Genomic DNA, 24,603 nt, shown 5'->3' on the forward strand with positions numbered 1-24,603 from the left:
GGAAAGTGACTGTGCTTGCGGGAAAGCTGTCGTTGTATGCAGGTCTTACGGCGCACCATAATTTACGTCGTATTATTAAATAATTTTTAATGTGCGATTTTGCTTTTTTTTTTTTTTTTGTTTTTTTTTTATGTACTCCGCTTCTTTTTTATAGTGGGTAATAAATAAATTATTATTTATTATTATTATACCAGTTCTACCATTGGCTACCCTTAAGCACTTACATTAGTCTCATTTTACTTAGCTTGATAGTATATCCCATCCAACACTGTTTCACATCGTTTTAACTGAAATAGCACCACTAAGGAAATAATCAAGGAACAAATATATTATTTCAAAACACAAAAATACTTTTTGCAAAAATCAGCTATAAAAATATTATTCTAACAAGAAACGTGGTTACGGATGAACGAAGCAATTGAAAACAGAAACACAAGACTCCCATCAGACTGAATCAGAGTCAGAACCAGTTTGATCAAGAGTTATGACCTCAGTGTTATCAGACTCAGTCCAAATCATGCAAGGTTGAAGATGAATCCATGACGTCTGAAACTGAATTATCATCTTCATTAGAATCATTGCCGTCCGAAGATGAATCAAAATAAGAACGAAAATTATTATCCCACGAATCAAACAAAAACGAAAATGATTCATTAGAATCATCCTCTGAAGTATAAATTAAAGAATTAGAGTCATCCTCTGAAGTATAAAGCTCAGGAGTACAACGCTGGTACACTACTCTTTCATTGCTCCAGAATTTGTTACAAAAAGAGACAATGAACTTCAACTTAATATCATTTTTAGAACAGAAATCATACAGTTTCAAAAGTCTGGGCACAGCTTCACTCTTAAAATCCATTAAAAGAGAGGGAAAGGACACTTTAGTAAGTCGATTGTATCTTCCAACGAATGAATAATAGTCGTCCACTGAGTAAATAGTATCAAAGACACCGATTTCAAAATCACGTATATGTTTTAATAAACCTAGTTCTTCTAATCCTATGCCGTGTATGCATAACAGCTCAATTGTTTGTAAGAATGGCGAGTTTTTCACTATTCCTCGAGCAACATCTGGACCAAGGCAGACATTTGGGCAAATAAATGAAGTCAGGCAATAGCTCTTCAATGGCAAAAATCCTTTTTGCCACTGAACATTTTTTCTTTCATCACTTATATTTCCAGATACTTTTATAGTTAAGCTTTGTAATTTATCAAATTTGTCAATAATTTTAAAATCCGTTGGTATAAAATCAATCACAAGTTCTTCAATATTCTGGAAAATATTGGCGAAGTAGTCAATGTAATCATACGCGCCACTTTGATGCCGGATATATGTATCCAATGAAATTTTGAGACTTTTCACCTGAAATAGGCAATAAAATAAACGTTTTATTTTGTAGAAAGTAAAGAGGTAGAAGTCTAATTACACTATAGCTCAAGACAAATATTCTTTTCAGAATTTTTTTTTTATAAAACTTATATCAGCCAGTCACGAAAAATAAAGAAAAAAACAAAAATTGAGAGGGAAAATTAGCATAAACCACAATATAAGAATGTAAAAATAAACACTGAAAAAAAAACAAAAAACAATTCAAGTCTTCATTTTAAAATGTTGGTTTTCTTCTGGTTTTAATTTGATAAGATACATTTTTCACGATTTTCTATCTTTACTTTCCTATTTTGTTACAACTAAGATAGATGCTGAATAACAGTGCAAGAAATCCATCATTTCTTTCACTAACATTTTTCTCATAAATTTTATCAGTAATTTTCAAATCTTAGGCTATGCTTTTTCTTTTTTACGTTTCAAAAGTTTTGACTGCAATAATAAATTCTAATTCATTAGATAGATTACACTTGAATAAATAAGACTGTAGATATTAATCATAAGGTACCTCACCTAGTAGGTTTCACCAAGCTTGCCAAGCCGCCAAGTAAAACCACATTAGAGTAGTCTTTCTATTCAACACAGATCTATCCAGAGGTGCTTCGACAAAAAAAGTTCAGCTTATTTTTTTAGATATCAGAACATACTGCCTTAGGCCAACAATGGAACTCGTATGCCATAAGTCATTTTTCCCAATTTTGAACGATAGTAGAAATTCCTTGCCCGGTAGGTAATAATTAGGGTCTAGTGTTGTTACACTTATTTAAGACCAAACATCTACTTGAGTTCCAAGATCGAGTTTTCTTGATTACCAGTAAATTTAGTGATATTTGTCAAACCCACCAATTATGTTTCTTTTGAAAATAAGACGCAATTAAGTTTTAAATTTAGTGTTTGTCTTTGGAGGAGATAACAAAAGATGGTGCTAAAGACAATAGAAAACCAACAACAACTCACAATTCTTCAGAGGTTTTAGGGCTTCACTGAGAACATTTCTGTTGGGACAATTAAAAATAATAGGGCAATTACGTTTATACGAAAATAGTTAATTTTCAAAACTTTCAGTGCTTGCTCTTTTAAAATAATAATTTTTATATTTTAATATATATCGTTATCTTTTTATTAATATTTATATAAATGTTGTATAGCATTATAAATATGCTATAACATTAACATAACATAATCCATCTATAATAAAATGTAAAAGTACATTAATATATTTTCAATAATTTATTTTTTGTCAGTAACTTGTAAAGTACCTTATTTTAAGCAAACCTTTGCTGAAGTTTACAACTCTGATCTGAAACAGAGAAGACCAAATTTTCGCCTATTTGAGAACATTATGTTCATTGGACAATCAAAGATTCGGCAACCAACACGAAATTGCAATGTTTCCTAACATACAGAATGCAAACTGTAGCAGCTAAATTAGAATGTTTGTCACACACCTTAAGACCAAGTGGCTGGCATGCTGGGTTAGGAATCCGTCGTTCGAGGGACACGGCTTCAATTCCTGGCGTGGCCGGTTATATTGGAAATTTCCTAGCCCAGCAGTGCGCAAAGAGATTCAATTTTCTACAGAAGTTTTAATTTCATGTACCTTTGTTTTGTAGCATGAAAACAATGGTAGCACTGTATTGTAGCAAAACGTAGCACTTGAGTTTCATATACAAATATCATTTTTTGTCAATTAATTTAAAGAAAACAGTTATTTTTGTAATTTAATTAGGCAAAATTGTCTTTAAGAGGTTTATCACATTATAACATCTACAAAACTTCTTTTCTATTACAAGGAAACAAACAGTAAAGGATTGTTCGATTTGTTTTATAGTTTTTTAAACTTTATAACATCTTAAAATTGTAGCTCAACTTTTAACTAGCCTTTTTAATGAAACATTTTAAACTTTATAACTTTTTAGATAACTGTATAACAACTTTGAACCTTACTTGAGGGACAATCTGATCTACTTTGTCAGTTTTTGCCATAATTGGAGTTCCTGTGCATTTCGGCGTGTTCCAAAATGTGTTCCTGAATTCTGCATGAACTTCTTCAAGATGTAAAAAGTGCCGTTTCAAGAAACTAATTTCTATTTGTGATAAATCACAACGATTTTGAATAACCAGCCTTTTCAAAGGGAAAGACGACTGGGGTGGCAGGGAATAAACCAAGGGTTGTATCGAACAGAAGTTATCTAAAATGAAAAAGTAAGCCAATATTAAAAGAATAGTTATCTACACAGAATTTGCCTTCACTATTTCCATGCTTTTCTTTTTTAGAATAAACATAATTTTAATGTAGTAAACAGCTCTGTTAATAAGTTAACTATGCCAAAATAATAAGTAAAAACTGATACATATATGCACTGATATATGTTGCTTTCTTTTTTAATTTCCATGCTTTTCTTTTTTTAAATAAACATAATTTTAATGCAGTAAACAGCTCTGTTAATAAGTTAACTATGCCAAAATAATAAGCAAAAACTGATACATACATGCACTGATATATGTTGCTTTCTTTTTTAATTTCCATGCTTTTCTTTTTTAAAATAAACATAATTTTAATGCAGTAAACAGCTGTGTTAATAAGTTAACTATGCCAAAATAATAAGCAAAAACTGATACATACATGCACTGATATACGTTGCTTTCTTTTTTAATTTCCATGCTTTTCTTTTTTTAAATAAACATAATTTTAATGCAGTAAACAGCTGTGTTAATAAGTTAACTATGCCAAAATAATAAGTAAAAACTGATACATACATGCACTGATATATGTTGCTTTCTTTTTTAATTTCCATGCTTTTCTTTTTTAAAATAAACATAATTTTAATGCAGTAAACAGCTCTGTTAATAAGTTAACTATGCCCAAATAATAAGTAAAAACTGATACATATATGCACTGATATATGTTGCTTTCGCCGCCTATACTTAGGCAGCGCTATCGTGCTGCGAATGATAAGGTGCCCACTACTTCCAAAATCTTCATAGCTATAGATTAAGATATGTTTCATTAAAACTGAGTTCCGGATTATCTCAAAATTTATTAAGATAAATAAGGTTGTAAAAGCTTCCACTTAACCAATTGACACAATCGAATCCCATAGTCACTGTCCTTGGTACCTTTTTTGAAGTAAAATTTATGGCATAGGCTGCTAGCCCAAAGCACCAGGCCTGACATTCCCCTAATCAACCTTTTGCCTCGGTTTCTTCCCTGGAGTTATGTCTGTTAAAGTTCCTTTTGAAGGAATCAACAGATAGATTTTCAGGGAGTAACATCACTCAGGAAAGCATTCCAAGGGAGGTGCAGGGTCTACAAAGCTTTTCTGAAAGTACTCATGGATATCTCCTCCTGTGGGTAATCCAACAACACCATGTTTAAATCAGTCAGTATCCTGAAAAGTCTAAAGAAGCTGAGGGACTACTTCCGAGAATCGAGATTTTAGACATATCATAGGCTGACATCGCCTACGAGTGCTGAAAAACCTAGCTAACCTTCTTGTCTCGATTTACTCATTCCTATCCAACATGTTATTTCAAAGACAGATGCGGGACTCAGAAAATATATGGTGTGCCTTTAAGGTATGAATTGACCATTCATGGTGTAGGAATATGGTGTGTATGGCCCGATATTAACCGACAATTTCAGCTTACTACAGTGAACTCTCCTCTTTCTTTTTCTCTAAGAGTAAAAATAGAATAAAAAGAACTGACGTGAAAGTAGTGCCTGAACCTCTGACCTAAACTTAGAAGGATATCTTCTGTGCCGTATCCAGGGAGGCGGGTTTACAGGGTTAGTAGCTTAATAGGGGAAAATAGTTCAACAAGGAGAATAAAGCAGCGTTTCCATACCCCAAATTTAGTTTATTTTCTTTTTAGCTATGCACCACTGGGAAGAGGAGAAAGTATGACATGAAAGCAAACATATATCTCCCAAGTTTGTTAATTAACAATATACGTACAACAACAAAAAATACGAAAATAAACATACCCCCTGGTCTCCATGGCCCTTAAAACAGGGGCCAGTAAGTAATACAATAAAAAAGAAAAAGTGTCACTTTGTGCCATTTATCACCATGAATCTCAAATCTGGCAACCCTGAACGGAAAACTCAGTATTAAAAACGAAAATTTAAGGAAAAGCCATGACACCTTCCTCTTACAACCAACTTGAAAGAAATACACACAACACTATAATTATAAATTTAACTAAAAAATTATAATACAATTAGTTTCAATTAAGTAATCTTTACACATGTAAAAAAGTAAAAGAAAAATACATAATAAACATATCTGGTGTTCTGGAGAGCCTGACAATTATATTTAGTGGTCTGGTATAAGGCAAGGTAGTTTCCTGTCACCATACTTTTTCAAGGTGTGACTTAATTCCATGCTTTCTCAAATCACTCCCCAGTGTATTATGAGCCTAACTATTTAACCTTATATGTATGCGGATGACATATTGTTTATTAGCCATTCTAAGTTTAGCTTAGCAAAGTCAAATCACCTTATTTCCAAGCCGATTGAAGAAATAGGCTAGTAGGTGAATACTGTAAATGGAATTTTTTTCCAACACCAAAGTACTGATTTAGATTACAAATTCTATCCAGTTAAGTTTGCTTGGTACTTGTCTAGCATCTAGGTACATACGCGAGAAGTGAAGTTTCCTTAGTGCTAATGAAATAAAACAGAATAGGATGAAAATATAACGAATTTGGGCTATATATGGACATTATAATAAGGAGGTGTGAAGTGGAGGCCATGGATAAAATTGCCGAGGATTTAGAAGATGCAGCTAGACGGCATAATAGTAAAATATTGTACTGGCACGTTAACAAATTGAGAGGTAGTTGTCAATCCGGACTTGTCCCAGTTAAAGATAGGAATGGGGTGGCAATTAGCGATTAGGAAAAAGCTATAGCGAGATGGGCCGAACATTTTGAGAACTTGCTAAACCGAGATAGAGTTGCAGTAAAAAATATAGAGGAAAATGAAAAAGTTTGTGATACCTTGGATGTGAAGGAAGATTTGTTTTGTGAGGAGGAATTAGCAACAGTACTAAAAGGATTAAAGAATAATAAGGCTCCAGGTGCTGATAGGGTAGTAAATGAGTTTCTTAAATATGGTGGCTCTGAGGTTAGAAATAAGTTAATTATGAATATGATTTTTGAAAAAGGGGAAGTACCTAACGATTTTAGGAAAACCTTAATTAAGCCACTTTATAAGAAAGGTGATAAAAGTGTGTGTGGTAATTATTGAGTCATTATTATGGTCTCTGTAGGTAGCAAATTGCTTAGTAATATGATACTTTTTAGACTGAGAGATGCCGTAGACAAAGTTTTGAGATAAGAGCAGTGCGGTTTTAGAAAAGGTAGAGGATGTGTTGACCAAATTTTCACTCTTAGGTTAATAATTGAGAAGTGCCTAAGTTTTCAAACACCTTTGGTCCTCAGTTTTATAGATTATGAGCAAGCGTTCGATTCTGTCGATGGAAGAGCTTAAGTAAAGGTTTTATCCTTGTATGGTATACCAGACAAATACATTAAAGTGATTAGTGCTATGTACGAGAATAACCCTACTGCGGTTAAGGTAGGAAATGAGTTTAGCAGCTAGTTTTGTTTTAAATCAGGAGTTAAGCAGGGTTGTGTTCTATCCCCCTTTATATGGATTATTTTGATTGACTTTGTTTTAAGGAGCACAGGAAAGGCAATGGGAGACCACGGAATCAAATGGGGAGGAAAAAGTCTCATCGACTTATATTTTGCTGATGATTTAATCATCCTAGATGAAAGTGTTAGAAAAATGAATGAAGTTTAATAGGTTTTGCTAGTTCAGGGTGCTAGTATTGTTTTGAAAATTAATGTTAAGAAGACTAAGTCACTAATGCTAGTAATAAGTGAAGATGAAAAGGTGACGTTGGGTAATGAAAAGATTGATCAGGTGGGCATCGTCACTTACCTTGGTAGTATTATTAGTAAAGATGGTGGTAGCAGTGAAGATGTTAAAAATAGAATAGCCAAGGCGCAGGGTCTTTTTTCACAGTTAAAAAAAGTCTGGAAGAATAGGAAGATAAGTCTGCAAACCAAGATTAGAATCTTAGAAGCTACAGTGATGACAGTGGTCAAATATGACTCTGAAGCATGGACCCTCCGAACAGCTGATGAAGATTTGTTAGATGCTTTCCAGCGAAATTACTTTAGGATTGTTCTGGGTACCCGGCTGACTGAACGTATTTCAGACAATAGGCTATATGAAAAATGTGGTTCAATAGCGCTCTCTAGTGCTACAATGAAAAAATGGTTGGGGTGGTTAGGGCATATTGTGTGGATGAATGATGACAGATTGCCAATGATTGTTCTTTTCGGCCAACCATCTAGGGCTAAACAGAAAGCAGGTCTTCCCCATCTGGGGTGGGAGGACGTCATAAAGAAAGATTTAAAGGAAATGGGAACTTCATGGGTGGGTGCAAAAAGGGAGGCTTTGAATAGATTGGGGTGGAGGAGGAGCGTGCGTAGCTGTGTTGGCCTCAGGCAGCTTGGTGCTGCGATGAGTTGTTAGTAGTTAGTAGTAGTAGTATTTGGACATTAGGGGGGGGGGGGTAAAGCATAGCAGATATTAAATACGTAACCTAACCTAGCTACCTTTTAGTCCCCCTAAACCCCAAACAACTAAAGTTTAAATCTTTGTTACGGAGTGAGCAACATCTCACAAACCTGTTTATTGATAGCAGCTTTGAGATTTCGATGCAGTCTTTCTTTCATGTGTACCCAGATTCTAAACATGCACCACTTGTTTCTTTGTTGTGTTGCCTTGTTGCTATTCTATTTCTGTTTTAAGTCTTAGTGCACTTGTTGAATCTTTAAATGGGTTATACACTAACCGTCCTAAACTCGAGTCGATTTTTCATTAAGGCCCAGGCAAGACTTTATTCAACGTACTGTGATAGTTAAATTCTTTTTCTGTCAGGTTATATCCATTTTTGAAAATGGATATATGGGTTCTATATTTCATTATTGTAAATATAATATGATACAACATATTATATAATATGATATAAATAAAAGCGTTTACGGACCTTGGGTAATAAAAAAAAATGTGACACTATGTAAATGAGAACACTATGTAATATTTATTCTACCTACCTTGGTGGAATAAAACACTCAAGAATATTTGCAAGTTTGGTGCGACATATATATTGACCTTGTATGGTAATTTTAAAAATGAACAATATTTAACCAATCTGTTTAATTTGTTGCTGTGATATTTCGAATTGACAAATTAAACAAACAATCACTTTATTAATACTAAAATAATATCACAAATATAAAACAGCTACCCAGCCCAATCAATAAATTATCTATCATTTGATTTTATGTAACCCAGATGGTTAAGCTCCACTACAGGTGGAACCGCATTCCAATAATCTTTCATCACAAAAGCCAACAGAAAAACAAATGTCAAAAATCTCAATTGTTTTGAAATTTGTATTTTCTTCAGTATGATTTCAAAAAAATACACACATATATTAAGTTTTGCATCATAGAGGCCATTATTTGCTTGTAGATGGCATGTTTATTTGTAACTTGGTTTTGAATTTTCAGAAATGGGGTTCATATTTTGTTATCATGGTGCAAATTAAAGCCACTAAATGTTCATTTGCAAGCTGTCAACAGTCCTTGATTTTATATACTTCATTATAGAAAAAAGTGACTCACAACAATCAGTTGGCCAAATCTGCAAGGAGCTTTTCTTAAATTGGGGCATTTTGTTTGAGGCACCAGTTACCATAACTCATTTGCAGAATGTGTTAATTTGTGTTGAATTTTTGTTCCACTGATTCCATTTTTTTCCAATTCTTATTTAGAATAACTTTCATTTTTTTAAATCTAAATACAGTATGACAGTACAGTTAGATTTAGATAGCATAAAATGATTAATCATTTAATTGATTCTCCTTTATAATGATTAATTTCATTTAATGAAGATAAATTCCATTTCAATCAATCTTCATCAATTTTTTTTTATTACTTTTCAAAGTTGCATTAATTCTTTCAGAGAAAGAAAATGCCAATTTGCAGCTTGCTAGCCGCAATCTGGCCAGGTGTGTTACACAAATTTAAAAGGAACGTGTAAAGAAGTAAATACTGATAAAGATTTACTGTGTATCAGAATAATGGAACTAGATTGACTGTTTAAAATTTTATAATAAGAAAAATGGTATAAAATAGATTTCGTTTTCAATAAAGAGTCAAAGGCATTTTTGTCTTCAGAGAGTATAGGGTGGCGGTAACCTTACTCTCATCTATGGTGATCTCTGTTCGTTTTAAGGCTGACATAATCGTTCCTTTTAATTCATTTTAATTTTAGATTTTATTTGTTCATCTAAAGTACCATCTTTTATTTCTATATTTAATGCGATTATTCATTTTAGTTCCTATATGTTTTATATATCATTCATTTATTAATAGTAATTTCTGTTTGATCAAAGCTTCAGTTATTATACAATTTAATTTCAACTAGTTTAAAAATTTAGAACAGCTCTTTGCTTTTTTTTTTTTTTTTTTTTTTTTAATGGTTCTTATGAATCAATTATTTTCATTTACAATATTATTAGCATTTTTGAAATAATAGGCTAATTTAAAATACAAAATTTATTGCCCCATTTCTGGGAGTCAAAAATATTTTCCTCTGGAATGAAAGAGAGAGAGAGAGAGAGAGAGAGAGAGAGAGAGAGAGAGAGAGAGAGAGAGAGAGAGAGAGAGAGAGAGAGAGAGAGGGAGAGAGAGAGAGAGAGAGGGGGGGGGGAGAGAGAGGGAGAGGCAGACAGACAGAGAGAGAAACCTTACCATTTGCTATTCCTAAACATTTTCCTCCAATATTGATGTATTCCAGATTAGGTAGATTAATGACAAAAAAGGCAATCAACAAAGCCCTGTCAATGAAAGGACCCTCAGGTTTTGCCAGACACTGCACTTCTAAGTCACTTAAAGATTTGAAGCAAGGATGCAAATATTTCTCACAATTTCTGAAGGCAAGTTTCTCAGGTACATCAGGAGTGGCATGAATAAACAATACAATAGAAAATGATTCCATTATCACTGAAGGTTCTTTGTGCATTAAATGTATTAGTGCACCACTTGGAATCGTCACGTCATTCATATGAAAAACCTCAAGGAAATTGCAAGTTTCTCCAAAACTCTCAAAGAGATTTTGGCAGTCTTTAGATGGGATCCTACCCACACCAGTAAATTTTATTACTCGTAGGTAAGCAAACCTACTAATCATATTTAAACAATCATCTACTGATGAACACGAAAAGCAGTTACAAAATTCATAAATGTTTTTATTTAAAGAACCTAGGCCTATATGCCCACTGCCCACTTTAAAAATTATCTTTTGAGCATATTGCAAACGATTGAGGATTCTAACAAAGTTTCGCTGCACTTGCCAGTTAACTTGCAATGGGAGTTGAAGCTCAATCTCATCACAGGAATCATCTATACATACGTCAAGCAGCACATCCTCTTTCAGATGAGCAAACGATCTATCAGATAAGGCTTTGTTGATGAATTTTTGCTTAAATGTATTTGCAACAGTCCCACAAAGCTGATCCAGTCTCTCTTTTAAAGTTTTAACCATATTATCTGGAGTCACCGCTTTACCAAAGGAAGATAAGAGGATTAAGTGTTTGTATTTTTTTTTGTCCTTTATTGCTATAAACTGATATGCCAATTCTAGGTCACAAATAATACTTTTATAGGCCGATGCAAAACATATGTCTTCAAGGCTTACTGGTTTGTGTATGACTAATTTTTTTGCTGAATACACCTGTAAAAGAAAAGAGCATTGAAATAACCGTAACATTGACAAATACAATTACCAACTGAATTACAAGTAGCAAAAAAAACTTTAGAAAGCTGCATCTATTGCTACAATACCATGCAAGTGCTTTCAAAAAAACCAAGGGCAAGAATCCCTTGGATAAGTATGGGGCCTATGGTGAACAGCAATAGGGTCCTGCACCACTAATAACATCCACAGGAGGGTAGAACCTTGTTATTAGTTATAGCCAGGGACTCAAATCCCATTTAAGCAAAATAAATAAAATTTTAGAATTATAATGCATTGATGATATATACCAATGGCAAAGAGTTACTCTAAATAATTTGCCTGAGGGGAGGGGGCAGGGGCACAGTTAAGGACGGTTCCCACCGAAAAAGTTTCAAAGTGTCAGTGTTGCTTGCAACACTTTGGAATTTAGTTTATGTTTTTAGTTTAATTTGGCTTATGTGTCTGTGGTTTTCTAAAATTTCAAAAATAAAGAGGTTTTTTTTTTATTTTACACAACACCACAAGTGTAGATTTTCTAAATAAACAGTTGGTGGTAACAAACTCTAAGTAAAGAGCAACTTGGTCCAATAGTAACCAAAACCCTAAATTACTCTTGATAACAAGAGTAATTTAGTAATTTTGGATGTCAGTGTCAAATTCAGCCAACATTAAAACTCAAAACGAACAAAAATCCTTCTGTATATGAGGGAGCTGGCATTTCCTTAACCCATGCCTTTTATGGAAAAGGGAGGGAAACACGGGAAAAGTACGTAAATAAAGTATTTGTGACAAACAGTCAAACTTAAGAGAATGTAAAGAGCAGATGTTTTCACTGGATGACTTAAGAAAAACAGGGGCATGGGAGGGACTAGTTGCCCTCCTATCTTTTTGGTCACTTAAAAATGACACTAGAACTTATGATTTCCGTTTCAATGAGCCCTTTCCCGAAATCGTAGATTGGTTCCATACAATCACCCTTGGGAAAAAAACAACAACAAGACATAAACATGCATCCATAATCTTTCATCTGGCATAAAGTACAAAAGATAGGAGACTGAAACCTCTACAGTACTATTCTCTCATATGCTGAAACTGGTGTTGTTATTTACATTAAGATCACTTGAATCTTTGATCATGTTTCTCCCAAGTTCAAAAATGAGACAAATTTCCTCAGGCTTTCTAGATTTTCGTGGTTAATGTTAAACTTAAGCAATCTTTATTTTTAAATAAACATAGAAAAATGATTCTTTTGATGTATCTATTGTTATCAAGAGTTATTAAGGGTTTTAGTTAGTTTTGAGCCCAGTTGCTCTTTAGTTACAGGTTGTTACCACCAATTGTTTGATAAGAAATTTCAGACCCATAACCTTTAGAAATTTCTTCTCCTTGGATAAAGTTATTAAGAAAATCTACATTTATACTGCTTTAATGTAAAAAAAACAAAACATTTCTTTAAGAAAAAAATTGAGAAAACTACCACCCCAAGTCTCATTTCTGCAATTCTTGACAACCCCCCATCAGAGGTACAGCTTGGGTTTTCAATTTGGAGAGGATATAAAAAATGTGCTGACACATGCAAGCATGTACGCTAAATTAAACTAAAAATATAAGCCAAATTCCAAGGTGTTGACATGCAGCACCAACACCTCTGAAGTTGGAAGGGGGGGGAGAATCCCCCGTAGCGAAATCCCTGCCCCCTCCCCCCCTTGAGTAAAAAATTAGGGTTGTTCTTGGTCATTGGTAGATATTGTTATCAATGCCTTATAATCTAAAAGCTTTTTTGTGGGGATGGGGACTCTGGCAACAAGCAGTTACAAGGTTCTACCCTCCCGTGGATGGCATTAGTGGTGTAGCACCCTATTGATACTCACCAGAGGTCCATGGTAGTCAAAGTGAATTTTACCAGAAACACAAAGTTATGCAGCATTTTTTTTTTTTATGCAAACAGCTTTCTTCATAAATTTTATCTTCTCCCTATTAAAAAATTAAAATTTAGGCCTTTTTGTGGAAGTTACACAAGTCAAGTAACATATTCAGTATTTGCTGAGTGTTTTTAAGGCAAAATTTATTTTGAAAATCTAGTATTGTTTATTAATTAGAAAAAGTAAGGATCGTTTGTATTCTTGAAGCACAAGGAGCTGCACAGTAACTCTTTTTATGTCCATACTGTCATATACAATTTTTATGTTCTTTGGCAGTGCTTCAATGCAGAAATACTTTTCCAATTTTGTTAATTTTCTTGTATTGATTTAGATAACAACATTTTTAATGCTAGTCTGCTTTTAAAACCCTGGCCCCCTACTTACCCACAGAGGAATTCCATGTGTGTAAACATTGGGTCCCTATCAAGTTGAATATATAGGGAATAAAATCATCTATCAAAAAGATTTGTAAAGAAAAAATTTCGCTTTTCAAACAAAACTTTGTACTCTGAACAAAACTAATCTTGACTTTTTACAACATCCTGGCCATCTCTGCCAAACCACATTTATCAAGTCCTAGAGTGCAGTGCTACTCTTGATTGTAGAGGGGTTGGTGAGTTTTTCATGCTCTAAACCAAATTTTTTGTTTCACCCAGTAGTTCTCACTTGTTATAATCTTGACCTCTCTCTTGACCACAGAATAATAATTAGACAGACCCATGGTCAACTTTTTAGTATGCGTCTCAAAACTACAATAGCTAACCATACAGTTCATAAGGTTGATACCACCCATGTGCGTCTTATAGTCTGTGACTACTCAGCAATATCTGACCTCCACATACAACCTCAGGCGCTTGTCATATCATTCAACCTCTATCTAATCTTCCATGCCTTTGCAGTTTGAAGATAGCAAAATCATTTTGTTATCATACCCTTGGATAACTTCTACCTTTCTGTCTGAGTACAAGGGCATCAGAGAAATTCCCCCATCATTTTTTCATTCTTGCTTTTGTTAGAAGCAAGGCTATTGAAAACAAAAAGTTTTTCATCATAGTTTGGGATGTATTTATTTTTTCTTCCAGCCACCATGGCCAGGCGCTTAAAAAAAGAAATAAATATGTCAAACAAGAGGCAAAATAGAGTACCTGGTGACACAAGTAAATAAAAGAAAATCAAGTTTTTTCGACTAAAAATATAGAGCAAATTTAAAACAAATGGAAATTATTCTGAATATGAGGGGGGCTCTTCTTCCTCAACCTTCAATCTTTACACTAAATTCTTAAAGATGTTTATAAATGTTTCTCATTCAAATTCAACAGCCCTTGTGCTTGAGCAGTCTTTCATTTAGAGTTGTGACAAAAATTTGAAGTTTAGTGCAAAGAGTGAGGGCTGAGGAGGGGGTAGCCCCCTCATATACAATATGATTTCTTTTCATTTTCAGTTTTTATGTTACTCCTTACTTTCAGTGGAATAAATTAGTTTTTAATTTATTAAAACTAACCCCCTTTTTTAAACTTATGCAATTTGTTTTAATACCATCATTGTAATATTAAGACTAATGGAAATAATAATTACTATTCCTTAGTCATCATCAAATGGCAATTTTCTATTACCAGTCAGGAGTTGCAAGTTTATTTCAGGACATAGGGTACAGTTAAAAAAGAAATGAAAAAAAAAAAAAAAAAAAAAAAAAAAAAAAAAAAAACAGTTTTTCTACTCCAGAAGCCCTAATTTGAAGACTTTTGGTTTGAAAAGGGTTTCAGTATGCAGGAAAAACATCTAGGAATTCAATTGTTTGATGAGAAGTTTGAAGTTTTATCTTAAAAAAAGTACAAAACTCCAATTTTCCGAAATTAGAGCATTTTCACCTACAAATTCAACACAACAAAAAAGTTACCTGTTTTTGATGCAAGTCAGAACCCAATTCAACAGGTGTCAAAATACTTGGGCAATACCTGTGGGTGGAACCTGGTGTATCTACTACTACTACTACTACTAATAACTCACTGCAGCACCAAGCACCTGAGGCCAACACAGCTACGCACGCTCCTCCTCCATCCCAATCTATTCGAAGCCTCTCTTTTTACACCCTCCCACAAAGTTCCCATTTCCTTTAAATCTTTCTTTATGACGTCCTCCCACTCCAGACGAGGACAACCTGCTTTCTGTTTAGCCCTAGACAGTTGGTTAAAAAGAACAATCTTTGGCAATCTGTCATCCTTCATCTGCACAACATGCCCAAGCCATCTCAACCTTTCTTTCATTATAGCCCTAGAGAGTGGTACTGAGCCACATCTTTGTACAGCCTATTGTTTAAAATACAATCAGTCATCCAGGTACCCAGAATAATCCTAAAGCAAATTCTCTGGAATATATCTAGCAAATCTTCATCCGCTTTTCAAAGCGCCCATGCTTCAGAGCCATATTTGACTACTGTCATCACTGTAGCTTTTAATATTCTAATCTTGGTTTGCAGACTAATCTTCCTATTCTTCCAAACTTTTTTTAACTCTGAAAAAAAACCCTGAGTCTTGGCTCTTCTACTTTTAATATCTTCACTGCTCCCACCATCTTTACTAATAATACTACCAAGGTAAGTGAAGCTGCCCACTTGATCAATCTTTTCATCACCCAATGTCAGCTTTTCATCTTCACTTATTCCTAGCCTTAGGAACCTGGTGTATTGACATGTATATTCTTGTTTTTTGTTTTTCTTCAACTTCATTTAATGTATAAAAGTATAAAACACTATTCAAAAAGCAGAAGTAATAAAACTAACAAAATTGTTTCAAGTCTGTAGTATAACAAAATTGGTTAATAATAAAAAGTGTGATATTGTGACCCAGATCACATAAATCTTCTTTTTTCTAAGTGTTGCATATGTGCCACAGGAATAGCATCTCCAAATGCTATCGGCAATAGCCCACTTCCTGTCAGTTTTAATGGCCCAGCAAAGGTTTTTTAATTGTTGACAGTGTAAATGTCATCAACATTTTGTCATTTCAAAGTGTGATCTGTGATTCTAATCCACTTGAAAAATTTTAGTTTGGACTGTCCTTTGTCAGCAAAGTCCAGAATCCTACTGACAAAATACAGCACCTTGCTTTTTTTGTTGCTAAGGAAAACAGCATAGTATTTGTCAAGCTCCAGTTCAACTTTTGACCCAAATTTGAGAATTTTTTTTTAGTTTCATTGATAAGTGCTAAGGAAAGGAAAAAAATGACTTCCATGTGAACCTCTGTAATTTTTGGCAGTAGCAAGCACCCATAAATTCAACAGCTATATTTTCATCAGTGGACCCTGGAATTTCAATACCAAATATTTCTCATATATTTTACATGTTCAGTGAAGTTTCAACAGAGTCACCTATATTTTGACAGGGCCTGTTGTTGTCTGTAAAAAAATTTAACAAGGTTACTACAAGATATTTGCAAAAGAAATAAATCAACTTATAGAAGCCATTATCTACATTTGAACTTGACTAAAGGAACATTTTTAGTGTGCCTGGAATTCCACTACATTAAACAAGAATTTTCAACACTTGGAACCTAGTTTCAACAATGTAATATTTGTTGCAATTTTAATTAAAATTTATCAAGAAAAGGCTAATTTGACTAGAATTCAGATAAAATCAGATCTTGATGCATTGGTGCTAATCCCAACTTTTTTTGCAACAAATAACCAAGTAACAGCAGTTTGAACATTGCATACCTGAAAAATTGTTGGGAGCTCATTTCTTGTCAAAAACAGGAAACTGACTGAATTAAATAATCTTTTCTTATCTAGGTGTACTGGATATTGTGTCAACATTTCCTATTGTTGAAATACAAAAACAGCTTCAAGAGATGGCACTCCAAGTCATGGCTAAGCAGAATTATTCCATGTTGAAGGAAAATTTTGACAGGGATTCCAAAACTACACTGTTGAATCATTGGTACCTTTACCCTATTTTTAAACTTTGAATACTAAGGGCTGTTTTTAGCTCTTTTAGCCCCTTAAAGGGCTCAAAATTTAATTTCTCCCAGAAATAATGGTATAAGTCTAGTGTTTGTCCAGCACATAAGGAAACATGCTAAGAATACAATTCTTACTTCCTAATATGCAGAATAATCCTAGTTAACATATCTTGCATGACAAGGGGGGAACCTTTATCTTCACTTCTTTCACTGTTGTACACTTTTTTTTAACAAAATTGTGAAAAATAAACATGGATTTGGCTGCATTTATCTGTTTTCAAATAATCTATATATGAAAGTTAAACACCATCAGTGCCGCCAAATAATTTATTGCAAAAAAATTATAATAGGCAAATACTGATGAATTAGGCTAAGTTAGGTTAGATTAGTTAGATAGCACTTGGGTGTTTGCTTATAAACAATTTGGGTAAAATTCTACTTTAGCTATTTTTGGCTATCTTGGAAAGGGGTTAGGTTAGGAAAATGGAACTTTCAGGGATGGGTCTATAGGCTAAATTATGTCCCAGGAAGGTATTTTGAAGTACCTACCTCTACTTCTTCTCTCTCTAGAGGGTCCTGACCTTTGATGACCTTTAAAAATCTGTGTTTTATAAAAGTGAAACCTTGCAAAATAGATCTTCTGCTTAAATGAAGTACAACAAAATTGTTTTCAGCTTCACAACCTTGCTCAATCTCAACTTATAAGGTTTTAAAGATATAACCTACAAATACATTTACTAAATTAAAAAAAAACAAACATTGATATGGCTTAAAATTCAACTCTAATAATAGGCATTGCATTTTCAGAACTAAAGCCAGAGAAAAAGAAACCAATACCTGAAAATTAAGGTAAAATATTGTTTTGTTAAAATTTCAATAGGGATAGACCAATCATGTAGGCAAATTTCAGGACCCTCTAGAGGGAGGAGTGGAGGGGACATCCACCACATGGCTAATGTGGGAGTAAAGTTCATTTGTGATGCAAATGGATATTATATCTAGATTGAGGATGCAATTCTGGGTATATAATAACACATTAGGGGGGTGGGGGTATATATTCTGTGAATATATAGGCTCTAGGAAATTCATGGATTTGTTATAAAAACTGGAAAAACAAGCAAAGAAGTAAAGATAAAGGCTCTCCCCCTGCAAAATGTGTTAACTAGGACTATTCTACATATTATGGAGTAAGAATTGTTTTCTTTTTTTTTCCTTTTGTCCAGCTGGACTCCTAGGCTTAAAATACTGGTTGGCTAATTTAAAGATTTGTATATATATATAAACTGTCAAATTAGCCATCTGGTGGTATCCCAGAGTGGAGGTAGGTACTTCAAAATACCTTCCCAGGACATACTTCAGCCCATAGACCCATCCCTGAAAGTTTCATTTTCCTAACATAACCCCTTTCCAAGATAGCCAAAAGTAGCTGAGGTATAATTTTACCACAATTTTCAAGACTTAAAGGAGTGGTTCTCATTAGAGAATTGTGGTATGCATACCCTTTTGGGTATGCCAAATTTTTAGGGGGTATGCGGCCGGCAAACAAAAAAATAAAACAACCCTTTAACTCTAGGACTGGCAATTTTATTTATACCTTAGCTACAGTTTACTTAGAACCGGTGACTGAGAATGAGTACCTAAAATTTTCTGTGGGTAAAAAGGGGCATAGTGTCGGTAAATATCTACCAAATCATATTATTGACTTACACATAAAGTGAATATACCACTTCATGCCTTTTTTTATGCTGGTTACAAATATAATAATCATTTCTATTGGGAATGAATTTCAGCCCCCCCTCCCCATATATATGCCAATTCAGGGTATATATTTCTGCATTAGGGGGGGCAAATTTTATTTCTGATGTAAATGGGTGGTAAGTTTAAACTTTACCCCCCCCCCCCGAATTTTGAAAAATAATTCCGTAATAAGAAAGTATAGGGGGGGGGGCTGAAACTAATTTACGATAGAAATGATTATTAGGCCTATATTCTTAATCAGCATAAAAAAAGGCATTAAATAGTATATTCACTTTATGCGTAAGTAAATAATATGATTTGGTAGATATTTAACATAGTGTCTAAATCAGTTTCAGAACACCTGACAGGGTTGCCACTGTCAGTAGGATTTTACTAGATCTAGTAAAAAAAAAATCTAATAAATTTAGAGGATCTAGTAAATTTCCTGAAATCTAGTAAAAACTAGTAAAAAGTCATGATTTATAGTAAACAAAACTTTTTTTATTTTACATGAATTCAGGAAAAAAAAAATATTGTAAACATATGACAATTTACAATTTTTGCTTGTCTTTTTTATAATTTACAATTTTGCTTGTCTGTCTCAGAGACAGACAAGCAGTCACCTATTTTCATAAACAAACACTTCAATTCTGGCATCTAAAGGTCGACAAAATCAACTTTCTGTGTATCAAATCTTACCAACCAACTAAAAATGAAGCTATAATGCACTTGGATTTGTGATGATTGGGAATCTATTGGAATCAAAACAAAAGCCAACAACCCAATGTGATTAGGTGAATCTCCTCTGTTTGAAAATTTTTATTGAGGAAAAAGGAGCCTACTGGAGAAATTAAAAGTAAGTAGAAATGTAACATTATATATATATATATATATATATATATATATATATATATATATATATATATATATATATATACATATCAAAAAAAGGATTTTTGAACTTGTAGGTTTCCAGAATTTTCAATCCTACTATGAAAACAAAAGAAAAGAGGAAAAGAGAAAAAAAAGGAAAAAAGATTGTGAAAATTGTGTTGATTATCTTTCTATAGTAAAAATCAATGCTTGGTGGTGCACATGCAGTGTAGCTGCATGCGCAAAAATTTTTTTTCAGCATTTAGTAAAAACAGATGCAATCTAGTAAATTTTTCCTCTCCAATTTAGTATATTCTTCCAGGTCAGGGTGGCAAACCTGACCCCTGGCTTAGAGAATAGGATATTTGTTTAGCATTGTGTTGCATGATAAGGAGACATGTTAAGAAAACAATTCTTACTTTAAAATATGTATAATGATCCTAGTTCTTATATTATCCAACAGGAGAACCTTTATCATCAAGTCTTTCCTCTAAAATTCCTTCTTTTACCAGCTTAAGAGAAAAAGTTTCCTAAAATCACCATGTTTTTGATTCAATGCTTAAGTCTTTTGTAATTGCTCCCAAATAAGTTGTTTTATAGAGAGCATTCATGCCTGTCTTTTTAATAGGCCTACTATTTTTTAATAGCCTAAGCAGTGGTGTAAATACAAAATATTAATAGCAGTGGCAAAAATCAAAATATTGCTATAAATATACAAATACATACAGAGTATATGCCCCCACCCCTCTAATGTGCAAATATAAAACAAAATCTGTATTCTGAACCTAAATATAACCAAATGAACTGTACCCTAACCCCTAAATATATCCAAATCAGGGTATATATTTCTACATCAGAGGGGTGGGGGTATATAGTCTACTCTGTATGTATATGTATATTTACAACAATATTAGGCCTATTATTTTTTAATGAGTTTTTTTATTTTGTTAATGCCATGATTTCAAACAGAATTCACAATTTCTATAATTTCAATATACCACTGCCTTTTCCTTAAACAGGTGCTATGTCACACTTGGGAAACACTATCTATAAAACAACTTATTTGGCGGCAATTTCAAAAAACTTAAGCATTGAATCTCAACATGGTAGTTTTAGGAATCTTTTTATTTTAAGCTGAAAAAAAAAGAATTTTTAGAGGAAAGACTTGATGATAAAGGTTCTCCTGTTGGATAATATAAGAACTAGGATCATTATAGCCTACATATTGTAAAGTAAGAATTGTTTTCTTAAAATGTCTCCTTATCATGCAACACAAGGCTAAACAAATACCGAGAATAGACACAAATATTGAAAAATGTGATAGAAATACAAGAAAAGAAGTGAAGATAAGTTCTCTCTCTGCAAATGCTGTGATTTACTTTTTAGATTGATAATAGCAGGCTATTTTAGAACATTTAGAAGTAACCTAGTTACAGAAATTGGTAAAAATTTAGAATTGTGACACCTGATAAGGAGACATGTTAAGAAAACAATTCCTACCCTGTCTTTAGGCATTGTCTTGCCTCCTGGCACAGGCCTCCAATTGTTTTGCATTTTTTGAAAAGGGATTTGGCAAAGTTGCCAACTATTTTATTTCATACTATAAGAAAACGCAAAACCATAGATATTCGGATTTAATAAGAAAAATATTCAGACAAAATACGTGTAATATACTTTCACTTCATTAGCTTTTTGTCTGTGGTAAGATACAACAAGATTCTTTTTGCTTAAAAAAAGCCCTTGAAACAGACTTTTTGATGATCTTCACTTTTTTCGAACAACAAAGTAGGCAGCTCCTGCTTTCGACCCTCACAAACGGTTCATGCTAGATTTGGGCACTGGCTCGGGTTTTAAATGGATTTTGTCATATTTTTTGGTTAATCTGGGAATCTACAGAGAAAAAGGTGAATTGATAGGTTGGTTACAAGAGTAGACCTTAGATCCTCCTGCATTGCCAGGGGCACCTAGGGCATCAGCAAATGTTTGCCAATCGGGTCCAAGATGAGCCGCTGCGTAGACATCTTCCCAATTTGGTTGGAGAGAGGCATTCAGGCGGCATAGGTCATTGTTGTTAGTTCATCTCAATGTGTTCCGAGGTCCTCCTCGCTTCCGGCTTCCAACTGGCTGCCACTCAAATCTAGATTTCTGGATTCTATGGTTTTCTATTCTTAAAACGTGTCCGAGATACCTCCATCTACGGGATCTGATGGTGTCGGTTATTAATTGTTGATTGGCGATTCTCCAAATGGTATTGTTTGAAACCCTTTCCGACCAATGCATAATCAGAGTCCTCTGGAGGCAATTGTTCTCAAAAGCAAAAATCTTCTTCTCTTGTTGAATATTTAAGTGCCAAGTCTCAGCGGCATACAGGAGGACTGGTAAAACGTTACTGTTGAGTAAGCGCAGCTTCAGGCCATTTGAATAGTTCTTGGATTTCCAGATTCTTCTTAGTTGAATGAAGGCTGCGTTAGCTAGACCTATTCTAGTTATGTGTTCTTTTGTGATAGATCCAGTATTCTCGATGATGCTGCCCAAATACTGAAACTCAATAACTTATTCAATCTCCTCACCAGCACATGTAATATACAGGGGGGAATTAGATGTTGCCATGGTTTTTGTCTTTCCTGCATTTATTCTAAGACCAAGCTGGCTGACTTTCACACTGACCCTGTGAATGAAGTACTGCAAACGTTGCTTGCAACCCTAAACTAACGTGATGCTGTCTGCGAAATCTAAATCGCTGACGGTTACACCGGATGATAATTCAATGCCATCTGTTGTTGTATTGCGAGGTATATAGTCAATAGCTATTATAAAGAGCAGTGGTGACAGCACACATCCCTGTTTAACTCCAGATAAGATTCTAAAGTATCTTGTTTGGCCTTCTGGCGTCTTATCCAGCATTCACTCTCCTCGTACAATGACATAATTATCTTAATTATTCTATCCGGAAAGACGTAATAGTTCAGTATTTGCCGCTAAGTTTCGTGGTCGACCGAATCAAAAGCCTTTTCAAAGTCGACGAAAACCATATATATTTTAGACCACCACTCTTGACTTTCCTCTGTGAGCATGCGTAAAGTGAAAATAAGATCCACACAGGAATGTCGTACACGGAACCTATATTGTTCATCTCTCAGGTGTTTATCTAGTTCTGTCTGTATCCTCTCCAGAATTACATGGCTATGCGCTTTTCGCAGCCACTGATAGTCTGCTGATTCCTCGCCAGTTTCCAGGAACAGTAGCATCACCCCTTTTGAAAAGTCTCACCAGTGAGCTTCTCTTCCGTTCAGCTGGTACTTCTCTATTTTCCCAGATTTTGGTAAAGAACTTGACCCAGCATGAGATTTGCTTTGGGATTGATACCTTAATTATCTCTGCTGTTATTCGGTCTTTACCTGGCAAATTTACATTTTTCAATTTCCTTGCGGCAATACTTATCTCCATCTCACTTGGTGGTTACAAGATTAGAGAACACCTAAACTCCAGTTCTATTTATATTTATGCAACTGTACCTTTACTTAACCTTGCCTAATAATTATTATTATTCATTTATTCCAGTAAAAAAAAGGTACATAGACGTAGTAAACAAAAAGTAAAGTAAATAACATTAAAGTAACAAAAATATAGGAAAAAAAAACACGAACACAAACACACATCAAAATCCAAATATATCAAAAAAAAAAAAATCATTACATGCATTACATTAATACAAACAAACTATTGTGAACAAATTGGTGACCATGTGTTAGGGTCAGCTCACTTATAAAAATTAATAATTTTACGGTTTCTTGTCCAAGGGGGCAAATATAAATGATATTTAGCAAATCTGAAGAAGATTGATCGTAGGTGCTTTTTATCTGTAACTGTAAAGAATTTCCAGAAAGGAGCAATGTAAAGCAGATGTGGAAGGACTGTGGCGTTTTAAATGGATGCTAGAAGGTAACGGTTAAAACGTAGTTTGCTTTTTACGATTCCAGCGTAAGAAATGCTAATTTTACGCTCAACGTCAGAAATCAGCAAACGACGTGTGCGGCCGATAGATGTGCCAATTGGAATGCCCAGGTATGCAATATGGTCTGTTGGTTTAACAAGAGAACCGTCCAGATTTAGAAGAGAAGTAGAGGGATTTCGCCAATTGAAAAGGACAACTTCGGATTTTTCAGGATTAAAAGACAGCCCGATTTTTGAATATTCATCTTTGAGGATTTTGAAATTCTTCTCAATGCGATGGGTCGTACGGCTGAGATTCAAGATGTCATCAGCATAAAAAATAAGAGACATATCGATTCTTCCAAGAATTCATGAAGGAAGACACTTTGCCTGAGCATCCAGGACACTATTATTGAACAGGGTTAGGGAAGTGATAGCTCCCTGTCTAGCCCCTTTCTTAACGAGGATGGGGTACTGAGGAATCCCAATCATATTCAAGGGACTCGAAGACTTTGTCCTCACACGAGAATTAATGCAATTATATTGGGATTGATGAAGAGCCGAATGCAGGGGAAAACGGGAAGGGAGTTTTAAACGCACTCTTAGACTCCTATATAAATCCCTGAGAACACGGACAACTGATGGGTTTGCGCCTCGCCTTGCCATATGAAGAAGCATGGATGAATGAATTAAGGAATCGAACAATGTATGCTTAAAAAAACTGAAATTAGGAGGTCAATATTGTACCTTTAATCTTAAAGAAACCTTTTTATTAATTATACTATTACTACATCTGGAATTACAATTTAAATAAATCAAAAGAGGCTAAGTGTATCCAGGTTGTAAAAGAGCATAGATACAATTTTTTCGGAATGATATTAAGTTTTATTTTCAACTCAACTTGAGGAGGTATAAATTTAAATTAAACAGGATTATTTGTGTCAGGATTAAAAATTATTAAAAGAGAT

General features: G+C 34.0%; 1 protein-coding gene across 2 annotated transcripts; it reads right to left on the reverse strand.

Moving 5' to 3' along the window:
* Positions 1 to 316: 316 nt before the first annotated feature.
* LOC148950845 (uncharacterized) lies at positions 317 to 21,236 on the reverse strand. Of its 2 annotated transcripts, XM_089090042.1 has the most exons (4): positions 21,203 to 21,236; positions 10,230 to 11,211; positions 3,335 to 3,579; positions 317 to 1,363 (listed from the first exon to the last, which is right to left on the reverse strand). In XM_089090042.1, exons 1-4 carry the CDS (start codon positions 21,215 to 21,217, stop codon positions 506 to 508), a joined length of 2,100 nt encoding a protein of 699 aa, XP_088946168.1. In that variant the 5' UTR covers positions 21,218 to 21,236; the 3' UTR covers positions 317 to 505. The 2 variants fall into 2 exon arrangements, with proteins under 2 accessions (XP_088946168.1, XP_088946167.1); XM_089090041.1 differs by lacking the exon at positions 21,203 to 21,236 and having other exon boundaries at positions 10,230 to 11,306.
* Positions 21,237 to 24,603: the final 3,367 nt, after the last annotated feature.

Source organism: Artemia sp. Qi Xiang Cuo, chromosome 6 (genome assembly GCF_049724085.1).
Source record: "Artemia sp. Qi Xiang Cuo chromosome 6, ASM4972408v1, whole genome shotgun sequence".
Taxonomy (NCBI): domain Eukaryota; kingdom Metazoa; phylum Arthropoda; class Branchiopoda; order Anostraca; family Artemiidae; genus Artemia; species Artemia sp. Qi Xiang Cuo.

Coding starts and splice junctions, on each gene's coding strand:
- LOC148950845 (XM_089090041.1), bottom strand. CDS start 11,247: ATGTTACGGTTATTTCAATGCTCTTTTCTTTTACAGGTGTATTCAGCA. Junction 3,580..10,229: donor ATGTTTAGGAATAGCAAATG/GTAAGGTTTCTC, acceptor TTTTCATTTTAG/ATAACTTCTGTTCGATACAA. Junction 1,364..3,334: donor TAGATCAGATTGTCCCTCAA/GTAAGGTTCAAA, acceptor TGCCTATTTCAG/GTGAAAAGTCTCAAAATTTC.